At 36.1% G+C, this 21,947-nt stretch overlaps 1 protein-coding gene across 5 annotated transcripts in view; it reads left to right on the top strand.

Moving 5' to 3' along the window:
* Positions 1–21,947, top strand: part of ATP9A (ATPase phospholipid transporting 9A (putative)) — a 220,876-nt gene that overhangs the window by 152,046 nt on the left and 46,883 nt on the right. For all 5 annotated transcript variants that reach the window (XM_074210265.1, XM_074210262.1, XM_074210263.1 and 2 more), the window contains one exon: positions 7,981–8,193. In XM_074210265.1, coding sequence (XP_074066366.1) covers positions 7,981–8,193 — 213 coding nt within the window. The remainder of the gene's footprint in view (positions 1–7,980; positions 8,194–21,947) is intronic.

The raw sequence follows: 21,947 nt of genomic DNA, 5'->3' as shown, positions 1-21,947 counted from the left end.
CCCATTCCATCCTGTCTCCAATAGATTTTGCTTTTTGTCATCCCTCATTCTCTCATTCTCTACTACTCCTTCACTACAAATATGTTCATGTCTACCCCATCCTAAAAATACCCTCACTTAATCCTTTCATCTCCATTATATTTCTTCTGTTCTTTGTGGATAAACTTCAGAAGACTGTCTATAATAGGTACCTCTGCTTTCTCTCTACTCATTTTTACTCCCAACAATCTGGCTTTCATTATCATGATTGTACCAAAACTGTTTTCTTCAAAGATACCATTGATTACTTACTTGGAAAATCCAACATCCTCTCTCACTTCTCATTCCTCTTGATCTCTTTACTGACTTTTCATGCTGTTGATGACCTTTCCCCCTCTGATAATCATACTGTATAAGATTTTGTGAAACTACACTCTACCTATCAGACTGCTAACCTTCTCCATCTTCTTTGCTGGATTCTCATTCATATCATATCCTCTAACCATAGTTTTCCACAAAATTTGATCTTGTGCCTTCTTCTCTTCTCCCTTCATATTATTTCACTTATCAGCCACTATGGATTTAATTATCATTTCTGTACTGATGATTCTTAGATCTATGTATCTTGAACTTAATCCTCTGCTGATTTCCAGTCTCACTTCTCCAATTCCTTTCAGACATCTCAAATTAGGTGTCCAGGAAACATCTTAAATTCTTAAATTTTTTTTTTTTAGTTTTTTGCAAGGCAAATGGGGTTAAGTGGCTTGACCAAGGCCACATAGCTAGGTAATTATTAAGTGTTTGAGATCAGATTTGAACCCAGGTACTCCTGACTCCAGGGCCAGTGCTTTATCCACTGCGCCACCTAGCCGCCCCAACATGTCTTAAATTAAAATAATTTTTCCCTTTAACCTCCCACCCCGGTTCTCCAGGTATGCAACCTAGGTGATCTCTTTAGTTCTTTATTTTTTTCTCCTATGTGCAGTCTTTTGCCAAAGTCTGTCAATTTCTCCTTTGTAACATCTTTCAGATTTGCTTCCTTCTCTGCTCTTGGTATTTACCACCTTGGTACAGGCCCTCATCATCCCATGCTTAGATTACTGAAATAGCTTTCTGGAGGGTGCCTGTTTCAACTCTCTACTTTCCCCAAACCATCCTTCATTCAGCTCCCAAAGTGATTATTCTAAAGTATGGGTAAGACCATGTCATCTCTTCTACTTAAAAAATTCCCTATCCCCTCCAAGATCAAATACAAAATTCTTTGTTTGACATTCAAAGCTCTTCTTGTTAATCTAGTTCCTTAGCTTTCCAGCTTTCTTACATTTTACTTCCCCATATGTATTCTTTGATTCAGTAATACTGACCTCCTAGCTGCTCCACTTTAAGATTAAGATACTTCATGTCTTGGAACTAGGCATTTTCTTCTGGCTATTCCTCATGCTTGGAATATTCTCTCTTCTCATCTCTACCATCTGGCTTCTTTGGTTTCCTTCAAATTGTAAGAAAAATTCCATTTTCTTTAGAAACCCTTTCCAAATCCCTTTTAATTGTATTACTTTTCCTTTGTTTATTATTGCTTTCTTTTATCCTATTTATACCTAATTTGTACATATTTGTTTGCTTATTATCTTTCCAAGATTGTAAGCTTCTTTTTTGTATCCACAGTACTTAGCACAAAGTTTGGTATATAGTAGGCACTTATTAATGTAGAAGGCTTATTAATTGCCTAACTAAGAAGTTGGGGACAGAGAAAAATGAAATAGATCTGTCCTGAAGGAACTTTGAAAGAAATAAATGAGAATGACTTTCCTCTGGGTGTCAGTTTTTTATCTCTAAAGTGAGGATTATAAGGTCTTCTGCTTTGACATTGTTTTATAGGATTCTTTGTTTTGGGCTCCATTGGTTTAACTTGCTATGATTCAGACAGAAGAGAGAAAGGAGAGGCACACATTCTTACTAGGAAAATGCAGCATGTTTACTTTAGCCTACTTTAAAAACTCTTAATGTTGTTTTTGAAGCCCAATTATCTATCTCACAATTTAGTACTCTCAATAATATTGTGAGGCCGCTGTCATAGTGAATTAAGAGCTAGCTTTTGGAATGAAGAAAACCTGGGTTCAGGTACAACCTCTGAAATAACTGGATATGTGACCCTGGGTGAGTAATTCAATTGCTTAGTGCCTTAGGTAACTTTTTAAGACAGTGTCAAATATAAATTAAGTTATCAAAAAGATACTGACAAAGTAAGTAGACTTTATTCATCCATGACTTCCCCATTCCAATGAAATCACTAGTCTAATCATATACTTGTTCCTTATAATATTATAGAAACTATTTTGGAGGTGGGAGATGAAGAAGATCAACTTAATTTAGTCATCATTAACTATACTTTGTGGGGTGAATAATTGTCATAGATACCACTTTATGGCAACTAAGGTTTTATTTGGTCATTTCTTGCCTTTTTTATTTTTTCTCTTCATAAGCCATAGAATGTAATTGCTGCAAGGTATTTTGGGATATAACATTTAGAATGTTGAAAGTGAGAAGACCTTGGAATATAGAACATGGAATGTTAGAGGTGCAAAGGGCCTTAGAGGTATATAGTTGAATCTCTTGATTTTACAGATAAAGACAGAGATGTAGGTAGATTATATTTGTTTCTTTCACCGAAATTCAGATACAGAAGAGTTTTCCTGTATCACTTGGAAGCATTGTTGATCTCAGTGGTAGCTTCGTTTTCTTCTGTTTGTCCCTTTCTGTACCACAGATGGGTATAAGAGGCAAAATTCCCTAAATGTTCTTTTCAACCACCATGGATCTTTGGCTTCATTCATTTGGAGATTTATTGCACTGCCTAGCTCACCAAATGATGACCCAAATTCCTTGGAATATCATTTCTACCACATATCTATCACTAGTTAAACAGAACAAGCCCCAAACTAATATATCTTGACCAAAATTTTCCTATGATAAAGCCACTAAATTTTCTTTTTTAGGTTTTTGCAAGGCAAATGGGGTTAAGTGGCTTGCCCAAGGCCACACAGCTAGGTAATTATTAAGTGTCTCAGACTGGATTTGAACCCAGGTACTCCTGACTCTAAGGCCAGTGCTTTATCCACTATGCCACCTAGCTGCCCCTTAAATTTAACCAAACTTTGTTGTTACATGATTTAGAGATTATTTACGTCATTATCCATATATAATATTTTGCATTCTTTCTGTGGAATTAGTTGCACCTGATAATAGATTTATTATTGAAACTTGTATTTTAAGGGAAACAATGACATTAATCAATAATTAGTCAATAAGTATACTGTATACTGTAATTTGTGTAATAGTTGTATTTCTTAGCTGTATGTCAGCTCAACAAGAACTTATTAATACTTATTCTATGTAAAAACATTGGACTGGGTTTAATGATACAAAGACAAAGAAAGAAGCACTTCCTGCCTTCAGTATACATTTACCTAGAAGTCAAGTCAATGATCATTAAACACCTATGCTGTATCAAACATTGTTCTGGCTAAGGAGTATTGAGCTAGAAGTTGTGGTTGTTTTTTAAATTTTTTATTGAATTTTTATAATTTTTCCCCTAATCTCACTTCTCTCCCCCCCACCCCCCACAGAAGGTAGTCTCATAGTTTTTACATTGTTTCCATGCTATACATTGATCAAAATTGAATGTGTTGAGAGAAAAATCATATCCTAAAGGAAAAAATAAATATGATAGCAAAATTACATAATAAAATAACTTTTTTTAAAAAATAAATTAAAGGTAATAGTCTTAGGTGTTTGTTTAAACTCTACTATTATTTCTTTGGATACAGATGGTATTCTCCATTGCAGATAATACCCCCAAACTCCTTGATTGTTGCACTAATGAAATGAGCAAGTCCATCAACTCCATGTTGCTGTTATGGTCCACAACGTTCCTCTGTCTCTGCTCATCTCACTCAGCATCAGTTCATACAAAACCCTCCAGTCTTCTCTGAATTCCCATCGCTCCTGATTTCTAAGAAAGCAATAATGTTCCATAATGTACATATACCTTAATTTGTTCAGCTATTACCCAATTGGTGGACATTCACTCACTTTCCAATTCTTTGCCACTACAAACAGAGTTGATATGAATATTTTTGTACTATTGATATTTTTACCCCTTTTTCATGATCTCTTCAGGGTATAGACCCAGTAGTGCTATTGCTGGTTAAAAGGGTGTGCACATTTTTATTGCCCTTTGGGCATAATTCCAAATTCTGACCTAGAAGTTGTTGAGTCATTTCAGTCCTTTCTGAATCTTTGTGAACCCATTTGGGGTTTTCTTTTTTGTTTTTTTAGTTTTTTCTAGGCAATGGGGTTAAGTGGCTTGCTCAAGGCCACAGAGCTAGGTAATTATTAAGTGTCTGAGGTCAGATTTGAACTCAGGTACTTCTGACTCCAGCTCTCTATCCACTGTACCACCTAGCTGCCCCATTTGGGTTTTTTCTTGGCAAAGATACAGCAGTGATTTGCCATTTTCTTCTCCATCTCATTTTATATGTGAGGAAACTGAGGCAAACAAGGTTAAGTGATTTGTCTAGAGTCACCTGGCTAGTAGGTATCTGAAGTTGAATTTGAGGTCAGGTCTTTCTGATTGTAGGCTCAGCACTTTATCTGCTGTACCCCCTTGCTGCCTAAGATAGATATAGAAGCTGGTAAATTATTTTTGAAATTAAGTCATTCCATAGGGGAATTTACTGTCTTTAGAGTAGTTCTATTTTTAATAAATGCTTTTGCAATATGAGTAATTTATTTCCCAGTAGGGAAAGAGACTTGACTATCATTTCTTTAAGATAGGATCTGGGAAGAAATTCCCTTTCCCATGTAACTTATTCCCTTTTTTGCAACTTAAAGAATGAAGAGAATTTGCCTAGAGCAAGTGACTTGCCTAAGGTCACAAGTCTCAGGTGAGACTTGAACTCAGATCTTCCTGACTCTGAGATCAGATATTTATCTATTATACCATGTTATCTATCCCATCTTTGTATAAAGTTAGATTTTCAATATGTTCAGAGACTTTCAAGTGTCTTAAAGGTTTGCTAAATACTTTAAACGTGTTATTTCCTTTTAACCTCACAATAGTCTTATAAAGTAGTAAAATATCATTACTCTCATTTTACAGAAGAAGAAACTGAAGTCCAACAGAAAAGCTAAGTGACTTTTCCAGGATTGCAAAGAAAGTGCCAGCTGTTCTTAGACTCCTAGTGCAGTACTTTATCAACTGTGCCACTCTGCTTGTCTCTAAACATAGTACCCATGTATATGTTCAAGTAATGTAACTGAGTCTCAATTTTGCCACTGTTGTAGAATCATTAACTTTTAAAAACTTAATCTAGACTGTCATAGACAGGAATATTTTAGAAGAATAGTGGCCTCTGGATGACATAGTGTCTAGAGAGTCAGATTAAAGTCCTAAGGAACTAAGTTTGAATCCTGCTTTAGATACTTATTTGCTGTATGAATTTGGACAAATTATTTAGCCTCTCTGAACCTCAGTTTCCTCATCTGTAAAATGAGAATAATTATATTAACACATAAGATTGTTGTGCTTTTCAAATCTTAAAGTACTGTATAAATGCTAGATATCATATAGCTTCCTCTTTTTGCCAGGTAAAGAAGTATTTAAGTAAGTAGATCAGATGAAAAGCCATGTTATTCTTGGAAATCTCTCAAATTTTGCTGAAGACTTCTTCCATGTCAGAAAGTGAATGGAGTCTTACTAATAATTTTATGTGTCAGTTTCTTTACTTGAAAATATAAATTATTTAATCTTCTCTGTTTTCCTCTGATACTTTAAAATATCTTGAAGATTTGGATGAATTAATTAAAAATTAATTATGAAAATTACTGTAGGAAACCAGAATATTTGAATTTTTGAATTTCCTTTTCTTTAATGGTTTGTATTAACATTCATCATTTATTTACAGTTTATATAAATTTTGTTTAATATACATAACATGCAGTATCTATTATCAGAATAAAAAACAATTACACATTCTGACTTGAAATTTAATTTAAAAAATATTTCTCTTGAAACAGCCTGGAATTAGCATCTGTAAAAGTATTTGAAGTGCTTGATTAATGAGGAGCAGGAGGTGCCTTTTCATTGGCTCTTGATTTCCTTTTTGTGAGCTGTGACCCTGTAGAATTACTCTCTATAGAGATCTGAATGTCCCACACATCTATTTGTGTTTGGTTATGAAATCTCTTCTGACCTCACATGAAGCCTTTTTATTTTCCCTATGTGAGGGACTAATGTTTTCCCCCAGGGCAAAATGTGTAGTAACCTGCCTCCTTGGCTACTACATCTGTTTTTGTTTTCCACTGGCATTTTTTTAAGTAAGAAGAAATGTGTCTAGGTTAAAGGCCCTGGGGAGAGGGTATAGAGATAAACACTGTAAGATTTGAAATTCTTCCACGGAGCCTGCCAGAGAGATTAGAGTGTTCCTTCTTAAATTGATTGCAATTGGATGTAAGGCAGCAACATTTTTATTATTACTGTTTTAAGAGGCATATTCATGTGTGTTGTATACTTTGAGAGTACTTGAGAATTCTTGTTTTATCATCATACTAATCCTCTGTAAGAGAACAGATATTGGTCAACTTATTATATGAATGATGAAACAGAAACTCAAGACTATTACTTCAGTTGCCAAAGGTATTGAAAGGACTCAGTGGTCCGCCAGACTACTGTAGTATGTATCTTCATGAAATTTCTGGTCATCTTACTTGGCTTAGTTGTTAGTTCATTTTGGTGGGTATTCAGTGTGATTAGGAAACCAATTCATGTGTGATTTTATTCATTTGTGATGTGAATGGTAGATAACCACATGTGACTTCCTTATGTAGTACATTATTTTATTTATGAAATCATGAACTTTTATATGACCAAATCTTTTGTTACATTAAGTATTCACATTACAAACCAAAGTATTTGTTCTATCAACTGTTGTGATAATTGGTTCTACTGACTATTATTAATGTGGGTCAATCCAGGTGCTGAGTGATGTATTTGGATACATGTTTTCCTGTTTAAATGATTGAACTTGCCCAAATTGCTCATTATATATTTTTTCATTGTGACAATCATAATTTTTCTGTAAATTTTTGGTCCTTTTAATAATCTCAGTGTTAAATTCTTTGTAATTAAAAGCACTTGGTAAATGATGATTCATTTAAACTATAGTTCTGATTCATTACTCTAATTATTGTTACCATGCAATGCCCTTTGACCTGGAAGCGAAACTTTTGTCCTCTTGACACCAGAGGTTAACCGAGCAGGAAGCCAGAGCACTGTTTGTCCCCTCAGTGACCAGTATAATTTAGTAATTGTCTAATTACCTGAAAAGTCTGACGCTGCTACTAAAAATAGTATTAAAAATGAAATGAAAGTTATTTTCTAATTCCAGGAAACCCATCTGTTTTCTATTTTGGGGTAACCATATGTTCCTATATCTAAATCTCTATTCATTCTCAAATACCTGATCAGTTGTCTTCATTTGAAGGAAATGGCTTTTTAAATGGAACATAAAATCTAAAGACTTTTATGTATTTTTGGGCTACTAGGCTCAAACTAACTACTGTTAATTGTGGGAAAAGTAGATTTGCTGTAGTTCATCCTTTGGCCCCCAAAAGTGAGTTAGAGATTTGAAGACCAGTATTTGTATGTTCAGTTTTTGTTATTATTTCATTATTTCCTCTACTGTGTGTCTGAGTTAAATATTAAATCACTGATTACCTAGAAATAGGGTCAGTTCAGTTGTCAAGTATGTATACTTCACCTTTGAAAGACATTTAAATGCAATCAGAACTTTTTTAGAAAAATGTTTCCTAGAGCATCACAGAAGATATATGCATGATATATATCTTTAGGGGAACTTGAGAAGGGGATTGAACTCTAGCTGGGATTTTTTGATTTTTTTTGATCTTTTTTTTTTTTTTTTTGCTTTCTTTTCTCTCCAGCAATCTCAAGACCCACCCACTTTAAAGGGCCCTACACTCACCACCAAAGTCCGGAAAACCATGAGTAGCCGTGTTCATGAAGCTGTGAAAGCAATTGCCCTCTGCCACAATGTTACACCGGTCTATGAGTCTAATGGGGTGACGGATCAGGCAGAAGCAGAGAAGCATTATGAGGACGCGTGCCGGGTGTATCAGGCATCCAGCCCAGATGAGGTAAAGCCTCAAGTCAGCTAAGATTTGGGACATGGGCCATTCCTTGCACGTTTTTACAAGCTTGAAATTGGCAATTTCCCAAGGAGTTATCAGGAAACTAGGAATCAGAGTAGATAATTGCTAATGAAATAGAATGAAGACAAATGACTGGATGCAGTGTTTTGGGATAAACATACTTAGAAATAAATGAGAGAATTAGCTGGACTTTAAGTAAGAAGTTTTTGCCTTAAGATAAGTATGGAATTAGGAAAAAATAAGAGGTCTTGATTAGCAGCGGGAATGGCCAGTGTTTAAAAGGCATGTGGTCCAATTTAAAAGCCACATACCTTTAAGAAATCCTTTCATGTTAAAGCATATTCTATTACTAAAACCAAACGAACTCATTTGTCTCCCTTCATAGTGAGTGTAGACCCTGGAAATAGAGTTGCCTATTTTATGTTTGTTTATAATGAGCTCCTAATTAGTTTTCCTTCCAGTTTCTCATATAGCTAAGAATGCCCATTCCTTCCATGTAGAGGTTGCTCACTCAGCAGGAAAGTGTTTTTATATCCTCTGTCATGCTGGCTTGTGATATATTCACAGAAATCAATTATTTGTTCTCCTAATTATATGGGAATTAGAACTGATCACTATATAATCATTAGTTATATTATAATTATAAAGAACATATTTATATGTATGTAGTCCTACACAGTTTACAGAGCACCTTAATAAAAGTGGTGAGGTAGAGTATACAAATAATATTATACCCATTTTACAGAGAGAGAACCAAGAGAAAGGGGACCAGAAAATGATAGCCATCTGACCATTGGCTCACAACTTCTCATAGCCAAGGTTCCAGATCCAGGTTTTCAGAATCCAAGTTCAGTGATATTGCTATGATGCTGGACCACACTCTCCAAATTCCTGCTCTGCCCTCCTAGGGGATTATCTCAAACTTGAGACTGAATTGAAACATTAAGCTCATTACTATATTTCCATTTTAAAATAGATAAACCTTTAAGTTTCTCTGCTTTAAAAGTGATAGCATTGTGGTCAGCTACAGAGATCATTTTCCTTGTATCAAGATATCAATTTTATAACAGAAGCTAAGGGTAAACTGTTTAGAAATTAAACTTGTATTTTAAGCAAGATAGACTATCTGAATGAATAGTGATTTTGATGAGCAATGAGTACTACTATGAGATTTATATGGTGGGAGAATAACCTATTAAGCAAAATATCTATATATGATACCTGTGCTTGGGATAGTTTCTTCTCCTTTTTTTTTTTATTTTCTTCTCCTTTTTTGAAGGGAATTCAGATCTGATATAATAGAACATCAGATTTGAATTCAAATTTCAGCTCTGCTACTTACTACTTTCTGACCTAAAGGCAAGTCACTTAACTTCACTGGGTCTTAGTTTCCTCATTTGAAAAGTGAAGTTTCCTCATTTGAAAAGTGAAGAGGAGAAGGAAAAGTTTCTTTTTTTTTTTAGGATCCCTTTTGGCTCTAGATATTTTATCTTCCTGCTTTAAAGAGTTGCTTTGATGTGTTTATTTTAACCTCACAATTAACTTATGATATTCTCAGATCCCTTAAGTAAAGGACTTTTTAACCTAAAATATATTTATTTTTTAAAAATATTTTGATTACTATTTCTTTTCTTGTAATTGTATGTATTTTATTTTTCACACTAACATTTTGAGGAGTCCATAGAGTTCAGACTGCCAAAGATGTCCATGAAAAGAGATTGAGAATTCTTGCCATAGATCAATCGATCATCAAACATTCATTTTATATCAAACATCAAAGTTATTTTTGTCTACAGAGCCATATGCTGGACATTGGCAGAGGGGAACTGAGCTGTTCCCACTGTATCATGGAGCTTAAAATCTTGTGGGGGGGAAAGACCCAAGTATACCATACTGTGTACATTTGAGACAGGAAATGAAACTTAAGCAAAACTTACACATGTCCTTTGCCCCTCTTGTTCTCTCTTTAATTTTTCTTTGACTTCCCTTGAATGAAAATTTTGAATACTGGAATTTCATGTCATCAGTGATTGCTTAAAACTATGTTTGCAATGTGACAAATTCCTAGCAGTTGCATAACTATCAGACTCCTTTAACTTATGACAATATAATTTGGACAAAATTTTTCAGATATTGAAGATTTCTTTGTGGTCCCATATACAACTTTTAAGTTTGGAAGTATACAGAAATTCACATTTTCTCCCTTGCAGTCTTTGTGTGACTTTCTTAAAAGAACCCATCACCACTACCAGCACAAAAATTCTAAACCAAATGTCACAAATATTTTGAGGTAATGGATTTATTTTGTGACTTATTCTTGGCTCTCTGAGATCTCTTTTACTTTGATACTGTGCTTGGGATAACTTCTTTTTTCAAAGAGAATGCAAATCTGGTATAATAGAACATCAGATTTGAAGTCAAATTCCAACTCTGCTGCTTACTACTTTCTGACCTAAAGGCAAATCACTTAACCTTTCTGGGCCTTAAGTAAAGGACTTAATGATGACTTTGCTAGGTTGAACAATGGGTAGAGCTATGAACCTCCTAGGATCAGGAGGACCTAAGTTCAAATACAAATCAAATGCACTCCTCAGATATTTACTAGTTGTATGATGTTAAGCAAGTCACTTAAACTCTCTTAGCCTTAGTTTTCTCAACTGCAGAGTGGTGACATTAAAACCTCTACTTCCCAAGGTTATTGTGAGGAACAAATGAGTTATGAGTATAAAATACTATCATAAAACCTGATAGTAGGTGCTATAGAAATGCTAGCTATTATTTTATTTTTCCTACTAAAGGATAATTCAGAGGGAAAGAATATGTAATGTGTATATATATGTAATATATACATATATATACATATATGTATATATATAGTTGTTACTCAGTCATGTTCAATTCTTGGTGACTCCATTTGGGGTTTTCTGGCAAAGATACTGGAGTGGTTTGTCATTTTCTTCTTTAGTGTCTTTTACAGGTGAGGATACTTAGGCAAACAAAGTTCTGTGTCTTGCCCAGCATCACAGAACTAGTAAGTGTCCAAGGTTGGGTTTGAAGTCTGGAATATGAGTCTTCCTGATTCCAAAACCAGTGATATATATATATATATATATATATATATATATATACACACACACATATACTGGACCATCAGTTGCCCCTATAAACATATAAACACATACATACGTGTGTGTGTGTGCGTGTGTGTGTGTGTGTGTGTGTGTCTGTGTGTGTATACTTTGCTAGAGTGTAAACTCCTTGAGAGGAGGGATTGCTTCATTCTTTGTATCCCCAGTGATTAGCCAAGGCCTTGACCTAAAGCAGGAACTTAATAAATGCTTCGTGATTGATTTGCTCCTATTACTTGACAGATTGGGATCTGTATGATTTCTAAATATTGGTTATGTCATCACCTTTAATTGTTTCCTAATATTGTTTGAAAAATTGGATAATGCATTAAATTTTCTTGGGCTTTTTAATAGTCCCTCCCATATTTCTGGGTATCCGCCTGGAATTTGAGAGGCTTATATATTACATGGTGCTGTAGCAAGCACTAGACTTAGAGTTAGTTTCAAGTCCTGGTTCTGTTGCTTGTTCAGTTGTATTGGCCAGGGATAAGTAACCCTGGGAGTTTAGTCCTTTTGCCTATTATACATATTCAGGATTCCTAAGACACCTCCCTTTTCTGGGTATCGGTTTCTTCATCTGTGAAGTAGAGATAATATTACTTGCTCTATGTACAAGTGTACAGTGATTGTGAGTAAAGTGCTTTGGAAACTTTAAAGTGCAATCTAGTTGTAATTATATCGTTTTCTTCTTAGGACTTAGTGCAAAGTTGTACATTAATGTCAGTCATTTGGAGAGTTGAAATACTTTTTCATTAAGGGAAAATTTTCATTTTCTCTTTTTTCATATAATTGTGAATTCTGAATGACTTCAGCAAAATAAATATTCTTGGCTGAATATATTGAACTAAAGCAATCTTTGAAGGCATTCATGATGCAATATTTTTTAACCATTAAACCTTAGTGATCATTCAGTCCTGTTTCTTCATTTCAGCTTAATTAGAATCCTTCAGAAAGCTTTACTGTTTCTGAATTCCTCCTGGACTAAGTGAAAATTTTACTAGGGTTGAAAATACTCCCTTTGAAATTCTATATCAATAAAATATTCTAGGCAAGGTCAGTTTATGAAATGCATGCAGAAACTTGTATTCATTTTACTCCAAAGCTGTAAGAGTAATTTCTACCAGTTGGCACAGCTTCATTTCCTGTAACAGAAAGCAGGATTTCCTAAATTTGTTTCCTGTCCACATTCTGCTGAAGGACCCTTGAAGTATCTTTATTCAGATATCCATTACAGCCTTAGGGGTACTGATCCTTCACTGGCAGTCATACAGTAACTAACAGGGGGAAATTAAGTAGATATAATCTGATCAGAGATAAGTGTTCCTGAGATCCTTGAGCAAATACTCTTTAACCCGGACAGCATTCCACAGTTTCTAAGATGGGGTGGGGTTTGTGGGACGAAATATATTGTGGCAGGGATGTTGGTGAAAGGTGATGAATTGATTAATGTTATTGTTTCAATGCCTAAGAAATTAAGGCATAGTAATTTTTAGAAAGGATTAACAGCAAAGAATGATGAAATTTGGTGTAAATGAAATGAAATCTCTTGAAGTGCCTTTAATTGATGCTTTTGAAATACTTTTGGTAATTTGAGAAAAGGAGCCAAAGGGAATCTCCCCATGAAATGTAGAAGCAAGAGTGCCTATGATAGATGTAGATTTGTGTGGGATCAGTTGCACTTCAGTCTCTCCATGTACTCTCATGTAGCAACTCATAATCACTTCAAACTATTAGATTGTGTTTGATCTAGTGTTCAGTGATGAGTGCTTCCCTTTATATTCTACTTTTACTGTGACCACAAAAACTCTGCAGACAAAGTACTATGGTTCATGTGACCCCAAAATGTTAGAACTGGGAAATGGGGTTAAGTGGCTTGCCCAAGGCCACATGGCTAGGTAATTATTAAGTGTCTGAGACCGCATTTGAACCCAGGTACTCCTGACTCCAGGGCTGGTGCTTTCTCTACTGTGCCACCTAGCCGCTCCTAATATTTAGATTAACACTCATTTTATAGATTAGGTACATACATAGGAAAATGTAGAAATTTGCTAATGGAACTGCACCCAGTCCTTTTTTTGCAAGGCAGTGGGGTTAAGTGGCTTGCCCATGACCACACAACTAGGTAATTATTAAGTGTCTGAGGCTGGATTTGAACTCAGGTACTGTTGACTCCAGGGCCGGTGCTCTATCCACTGCACCACCCAGCCACCCTCTCAGTCCTTTTTTTAAATCAGATTTAAAAAAAAAAATCTATGACTTGCTGATGAAAGTTCTAAAGTGCTGACCACTTTCTAAGGTGCTGACTTAGATTAGGATTGGTTAGAGTGTTAAATATCATAGGTAAATTAATAGTTCACAACCAAGACTAAAATATATAGCTTTTCCTTACAAGAAACCAGGTTATAGCCTACCCATGGTAAATTATTCTCTGAGAACCACCGGGCTACTTAGAAGATTTGGAATTTACACAGTTATAATTGAATCAAAGTGTCCATTCTTCATAGTACCATATACATTTTACCTCTTTGTGGTATGGCTCTTAATTAAAAATTTAAAAGACTTATGTGTGTGATATTGAAACTGAAAAAGCTTACTGTCTAGAACAGAATAGTTAGGGGCCTATTATAATTTTAATTCAATCCAGTAAACATTTATGGAGTGCCTACTTTGTGTAAAGCATTAAGCTTTCTAAAATGTTTAATTTTGAGGAAGTAATATGAATTCTTCGACATTAAAAAATTAGTTCTTGCATTATATCATAAATGCTCTTTCAGTGACTAAATAACCTTGGATTCTTGTCAATGGGTGAAATATTTAATGTGTTCTGGCCTGGATCCTAAACACACATCTCCAAATATAAAGGAGAAATAATTAAAAACTGTCATCATTGGTTTACTGCTGCCTGTAGTATAAAATAAAAGCCATTTCTTTAGAAATCTTTGACTCAGATTTCTCTGATTTAGGTGTTTTTTTAAAAGAAAGTAAAAATCTTTGTTCTACTTATCCTATTTCACCATTAAAACAAATTCAAAATGGGAACAAGACATCAAGGTGGCCCTTTCTCCATGAATTTTCCAGAATTAATTTGGTTTGTGCTTTATTCAATTTAAGAATCAGATTCCATACTTGGTTGCAACTTTAATACCATTCCCCCAATCTAGGACAGAATAAACTAAAATCTTTGGAAGTCAATTGGAGGCCTGAGGGTCTAGATAAGGAAATTAAATTGAGTAAATGTATATGCCGACTAAGTACCTACTACATGCTAAAGCTTATGATTGTGTTCAAAGATGATTTTTACTTTAAGAAATTTAATTGAGTTGAGGAACTAAGACAATGATTATAGTATAAAATAGAGTGTAAGTAAGCAGCAAAAATACAAGCAAAATGTTCTGAGAAGTCTGAAAAGGAAGGGATTTCTATTGACTTACAGGATCTTGGAATGTGAAAGAACCTCAGAAATGATCTAATCTAGTAGTGCTAGACTGAATGGGATATCAGTCCTATTATATATGATGGCTAAGAATTTTCTACAGCAGTGGTATTGAGCTCAAATAGAAATGAGAACCATTAAATCATATATAAGGATCACAGATTGGCTTAGAAAACCACACATGTTGAAATGATATTTTTTTTTATTCATACATCAACCATTAAAATCAGAGCAGAGAACTCCATTTTAATTTAGTTTGGGCCACACTTGAGAATATTATGGACTATAGGAACATATGCAACCCACAGGCCATTTATTTGATGCTTATGTTCTGGAGAAACTTCTGCCATTTCAGTGGTTTGCTGTTTGAGCCTTCATGGCATGAACCAGACTAGTAGGAAAAAGAGGAAAAACAAATTACACTGTCATTTCTTCCCCCCCCCCCCAAGAGTTAGCATAATGAGAGAAAAAAAACAAACCAACAAAATGTGGAGAACAAAAGTCAGAGATCCTAGGTTTTTTTTTTTTTGCCACCAGCTTTGGGATGATGGAAGTTTCAAGTCTTATTTTTCTGTCCATGTGGTAGGTGATGCTGAATCTTTATAGTTCCTGGTGCAAGTTGGGTAAATTAGACCTAGAGCTGCACTTGGAATATCAGAGCTACAGAAAGATGATTATGCCTCTGGGCATGAATTTCTTTTTCTTATGTGTGGTGTTGACAGTGAACAGGATGGGACATCTAGTTGGCACAGTTGTTAGAGCATTGACCCCTGAGTTTAGAGGATCTGAATTCAATCCAGCCTCTAATACTTACTAACTCTAACCCTGGGCAAGTTACTTAATCCTGATTGCCTCCAAAAAAAAAAAGGACAATGAACAAGAGCAGCTGTATGGAAACTTCTGATATAGTCAACCATTCTTCATCATGTCCTTTGTAGTAAACCAACTAAGCAGCTATAAGTCTTTTGCATGCAACCTGTTCTGGGATCTAAGTTGATCTCTTTATTACAAGTATTGTATGCCCACACTTCCCCTTTCCTGAGGATTACATCAGGGGAATGATATCAAACCTTTGTTTCCTTAGAGACTTTAGTGCAGGGGCTGATCTCTTTTTTTGTTTTGTTTTTAAGGTGTTTTTTTTTTTTGGTAAGGCAATAGGATTAAGTGACTTACCCAAGGTCACAAGGCTAGGTAATTATTAAGTGTCTGAGGACTTTGAAGTAAGATTCTCCTGACTCCAGGCCTGGTGCTCTATCCATTGCGCCACCTAGCTGCCCCCTGATCTCTTTTTTCACAGGACTTTCCCACATTCCTATATAATGACTTCAATTAGCACCAAGTCAGTTAAGAGATTTTTTTTCCCTTCCAAGTAGATGGTGAGGTTTTGACAGTTTTATCTTCCCCTAGAAAACAGGCACCTCTCAGGAATACCACCTTTGGGCCCCCCAACCTTTTCTTGGAAGAAGTTATGCGAACTATCCTAGAGGAAAGGAAACTTGTCAATTGAAAGGAATCTGAACAAATTCTCCTCTGTTTATGAACCCCCTCTGAGGAGACAAGAACCTTGAAACCAAGACAACATTGAATAGGGGTACAAATAAGGAAGGGCCAAATAAGGTCAGCTGGAACTATCTCCGAGAATAATCTGTTCTTATAAGTGTTCCTGGAGACTGCATTCCAGAAACTACTTAACTGGAGAGCCCTCACCCTTCCCCGAGTGGCATTGATTTGTCACAGACATGGCTTCTGGGAGGTTGGACACTTGATCTGGGTAGCCAGATGCATTATAATGCGACTTTTGATTAGAAGGGAGCAACTATTTTGCCTGAAATGGGAGAGTGCTGTTTTGTCAATTTAGGGACAGGTAGTAGACCACTAAGGTTAAGATTGATGCTGTATTTGGCACAAGAAGCCAAGCTGGACATGAATAGCTGCCCAGTCCTTAGTTAGGCAGAATCTTATGATTCTGTGTCCAGCATAACATAGCAACATCATTTCAATGTCCAACTTGATATTGGATCCTCTCTCCATCTCTGCTGTTTTTTTGTAATAGTTTTTACATGATCATTTTGCATATAATATCTGTGATGAATGCTGACGTGCCTCACAATAACTGGATACAGTGGGAGACATGGATAAAATTCTTCCTTTAGTCTGACCCCAAAGGAAAGAAACTTTGATTGTCCAGTTCTGTGCTCTTTAGGCTCCAGACCACTTGACCACGCCCATAACCACCACCCAGGAATTAGTATAGATACAGACCTTTTCTACCCCTTCCCTCAAGGATTTTTCACATACTAATCTAGAGTTCAGTCCAGTGGGAGGACTTATCAGGACCACCAGTCCCTAGAGTATTCCCTGGTTATTGCTTGTTCTTCATTCTCGAAGAAGACCGTTACATCAGGCAGGTGTTACCATGAGAAGCACCTGAATTGGATTTGAGTGAGGGTGTGCTATGTTAAGTCACTAGCTTCACATTCTCCTTCAGAGACAGTTTCTAGTTTAATGACTGGCTAAGTCTAATTGTAAATTTCTCTCTCATAGTGGATTAGACATAATGGTATTCCTCAATTGGTCCTTTTAGGTGGGGACCTTTTGGGCTAGCAGGGGAAGCAGGGTTCCAGGGTCTGTGCAGGAATTTTTACTCTCTGGAATGGTTGTCACTTTTTTATAAAGGGCATTAATATTAGAAGGACTTAGGCAAGTGTGAGTTGTAGTGTACCATTTCCATTTTAAAAATCAAAGCCTCCTGTGCTCTATCTTGTAAGAGGGACTACCTTGTATTACCCAGGCAAATAATAGGCAACTCTATGAAGAGAGTGATTATGTGACTTTTTGTATTCAGTAGCATTTAGGACCCTGAAGAAGGCAAATAGTTGTTTCCCAAAGATGGTAGAAAATGGTTGCTCTGGGAATTTTGTAGTACCAGAAGCCCATGTTGCTAATTCTGAATACTTCTTGGAACCTGCCAAAGACTTCCATTAACCTAGTCTTTATGGAGGGAGACTTTCAGAAACAAACACCCTTCAGGATCATAAAAACCCAGGGAGAGACTGCTGGACAACACTTTATATCTTCCAGACTGTAGTTCTGATTCCCACTTCAAAGAAGTAGACTTGCAAGTTGCTCAGTAAACGGGGGTCATCAGAAGACCTAGAGAGGGAATGCCGATTCTCTAAATCTTGAAATATTCAATAATTTTCTGGGCTTTCTTCTTAGATTGGGGGAATTAAGCATCTGAAAACTTGTTTTGAACTATGTTCTAAATTCTCTGGATTTATCACACTCTAACATTTCCTAAAACTGGACTGAATGAGCTAGATCCTGGATTTTCTTAGAGTTGATTTTCTACCCCTTGTCCCACATAGGGGTCACCATCCGATTTAGGGCTTCTGTCATGTGATTTCACCTGGCCTACTCAATGTTGCATTTTCAATATAATGATTCATTTCAATGTTCTCAGAATTTTTGAGGTCTCTGCCAACCATAATGTGGAAGTAAAAGGGATATTTCAAGTAGTTTTAGGAAATTATGGTGATGGTACACTGGACTCTTTCCCAGGTGAAAACAAACAACTTCTAACCAATCTCAGTCACAAAAATAGAGAAGAAGGATTGGCAAGGTTGATAACCCCATATCACCCACCCTGGACCTGGGCTGCCTGGTCAACAATTTTGAAAAGATCAGGAACAGTTTGTAGTGATGGGCATGATGACTTTTCTGCTCTAGTCCACTGTAAGTTGTCAGATACCATCTGCCTTCCTCACAGTTAACACAGGATTGTTATAAGAAGAACTTGAATAAGAAAGTAATCCAATATCTTTCATTTCCATCTCTAGAGCAGAAATATCTTTCACCTTTTGTTAAATTTCTTTCATCTCAATTTTGTATTAAGTTTAACTATGTATTCAAGTAATTTTAGGGGTTTCTAATTGATTCTATCTACTGTACTACACCTTGGGCTTGCTGAAAGGGCTTTCATACCTAATGAGCCCATTATATCTTTCCCTCTATAGTTTCCCCTGAATGATTTAAATGGGGTTAAGGACTCTAGAGGATATCTAAGGCTTATGTGGAACCGAAAGGCTCCTAATTCCCAAGTGCTGAATTTCCCTGTACAGTTTTATAAGTACCTCTGTTGATTGGCCATCAATTGCTTTCATATGAATTCTATTTTTCAGAAGCCATCTCCAAAGCATCTTCATAGAGAGTTTGTCACTGTCCTTTGCCCACCTACTAGGGTGATCCTTTGTGATTCCTCTCCATTTCCAGACTACCCATTCTTGCTGAAGGTAGTATTTTCCCAAGCTCTAATCTTCTGTGCAGATTTCTCCAATTGATCATCCATAGCTAAAATCAGAGAGCAGTGTTATGAGAAGCCAGAATTTTTTTAATTGCTCATGGGAGTAACCAGATTTCTACTCCATGTTTCTTGGCCCCTTTCTCAGTAGAAAGCAGAAATTCTAGGTCAGAGTCCCTACTCTCCACACCCCTATCAGGAAAGATTCATTCATACAGCTATTGGTTTTATTAGCTGCTCCATGTTTTTAATGGTCCCCGAAAGCTGTGAGCTATGTTTCTACTTGATGAATGAGCTAGTCCAGTTTATTTTCAGTATTTTTATATTGGCAGTCCAAATTATATTGAACAATCAATCACAGGGAATGTTGGACTTGGTGCTTTCTATATTCTCTTGAAAAAACCTCTAGTATTCACCAAACTAATCCCTTTTCCTGGACACACAGTGAACTCCTTATACATAATGGCAAGGGTTTTTGTGACTTGGAGTCCTTCAAGTGTCCTGCCATCCCATCATCTGCTCTCTATGTATGGGTCCCTTCTCCAATATCACCATGACGTGAACCACAAGGCCATCTCATCTGCTGTGATTTTAAGGAATTAAAAAAAATCATCCTTAGAATTTCCTACTCACAGTAGGGGTGTGAGCTCTGTGTAGATGTTTTTCCTCCTATATGTTTTCTTAGAGGATATCTTTTAATTGAAGCTGATATACCAAAGTAGCATATTTGAGCAGAAGGTGAAAATGCTAGGCTACCTACAGTGCTCATATCCTGTTTGGATAAGGTTTGAACAAGCTTGCCAAGGTTCCAATTATCACATTGCTAAGGGAAATGAGGGGAAGGAAACAGAACTAAGATATTTAATGGGGATCCAGTGAAATGTGCTGGGTAGAGAATGTCTGTCTTTAAAATAAATGACTTGTAGTTCACAGTATAGTTGTCATTGTTCCCCACTCATCAGTAAGATGCGATTTTGATGACTTACTTGATCCTCTGATTTATAGCATAATCTTTGTTCTGGGATAGTCTAGTATCTCTGTCTTTATGGGTGTGTAAAGTTCAAGTGATATGTTTAAGTAATATGCTTTCACTGTGAGAGTATTCCTCCAGCCAAAACATTGACTTTCTATTCTTAAGTCCCTCTGTGTTTTTGGAATCTTTGTAACTGTATATTGGAAAGACTGGATCTGAATGGAAGAAAGCCTGGATTCAAACCCTGCCTTTGTGAGTAATTGGTACAGTGAATAGAATTTTGGGTCTGGAGTTAGAAAGAACTGAGTTTAAAGCCTAGCTTCAGAAATCTACTAAATTTGTGACCCTGGACAAGTCACTTAACCTCTGTCTGCTTCAGTTTTCTCAGTTGTAAAAATGGTGGATCATAATAGCACCTACCTCTCAGGCTGATGTGAGGACCAAATGAGATAATATTTATAAAGAACCTGGCACATAGTAGGTGTTTAATAAGTGTATGTTCCTACCCACTCCCACCCCTACCTCTTACTATGTGACTTTGTGGACAGAGTCAGTTATTTTCTTTAGGCCTTGGTCTCTTAATCTGTAGAACGAGCAGATTGAACCAGATAACATCTAAGGTATCATTTAACCTTTAAATCTATGATCCTGAGGCCATTGCTCCATCTAATTATTAATTTAAACTCAATAATCTCCAAACTTCCTTGTCCTTCCCTCACCCCACCTAATAAACAGTTTAGATTCATTAACAGTAACAGTCACCCAGATAGTCTTAGCATCACAGAACATTAGAGTTGGAAGGGACTGGTGAAATCAAGTCCAAATCTAGCCCCCTTCTTTTCTGGACGATGAAATTGAGACTCAAAGAAGTTCCACTTGTCCAAAGTCACCGAGTAAAAGTTAAGAGTAGACCATTTTGAGTTTTCCTTCCCCTTCATCAACATGTAGGAGATTAGCTAATAATTGTAGTGAATAAATACAACAGTGCTTAGCAGTAGACCTGATATTTCTTAAGTACTTATTTACTGCTTATTGATTGACATAATTGGAAGCTTCTGTTTAGAATAAAACTATTGGATATTTGAAGACCACCTAAGAGAAAGGATCAATTTATTGTAGAATCATGTTTTATTTTAAGCATCTTCATTGTTTGTGTTCACCATTATCTAATTTAAAAGATACATACTAAAGTCTATGACCCCCAAACCGTAACTTTTTAACTTTTAAATCATTCTTTCAGTAAATGTTAATTTAATCTTGTGTACAAAATACTGTGTTAGACCTGGGGATCTGAAAACTCTCTCTCTACCTCTCTTTTGTTCTCGTTCTCTCTCTCTCTCTCTCTCTCTCTCTCTCTCTCTCTCTCTCTCTCTTCCTCCCCATCTTCTCCCTCTTTCTGTCTTTCCCCATCCCTCCCTCTCCCTCTTCTCCTTTTGCCTCTCTCCCTTTCTTTCTCTCCCTACACTCCCCCCGCCCCCTTACTACTTGTCTAACTTCGTTTTGCTCTTTGATCATATATATCTAACCTGAAGTTCTCTCTGGGGCAGCTAGGTGACACAGTGGATAAAGTTCCAGGCCTGAAGTAAGGAAGATTCATATTTTGAGTTCAAATCTGGCCTCAGACACTTGCTAACTGTGTGACTCTGGGCAACCCTATTTGCCTCAGTTTCATTTCAGAGGAATTGACAAAGCAATCTAGTATTTTGCTGAGAAAACCCCACTTATGGTCACAAAGACTCAGATAATCCTAAACAACTCAACAACAACAACAATAAAGTTCTCTCCTGTGAATTTTACATTCTGAATTTCTATTTACCTCTTAAAATACATTTAAACTGCATGTTCTATAGATGCCTCAAATCTAGCAGGTCTAAAACTGAACTCAATATCCTTCCCAACAAACCA

This window comes from Macrotis lagotis, chromosome 1 (assembly GCF_037893015.1).
Source record: "Macrotis lagotis isolate mMagLag1 chromosome 1, bilby.v1.9.chrom.fasta, whole genome shotgun sequence".
In the NCBI taxonomy this organism is placed as follows: Eukaryota; Metazoa; Chordata; class Mammalia; order Peramelemorphia; family Peramelidae; genus Macrotis; species Macrotis lagotis.
The sequence above is the reverse complement of the archived record's forward strand: the minus strand, read 5'-3'. Positions and strand labels throughout refer to the sequence as shown.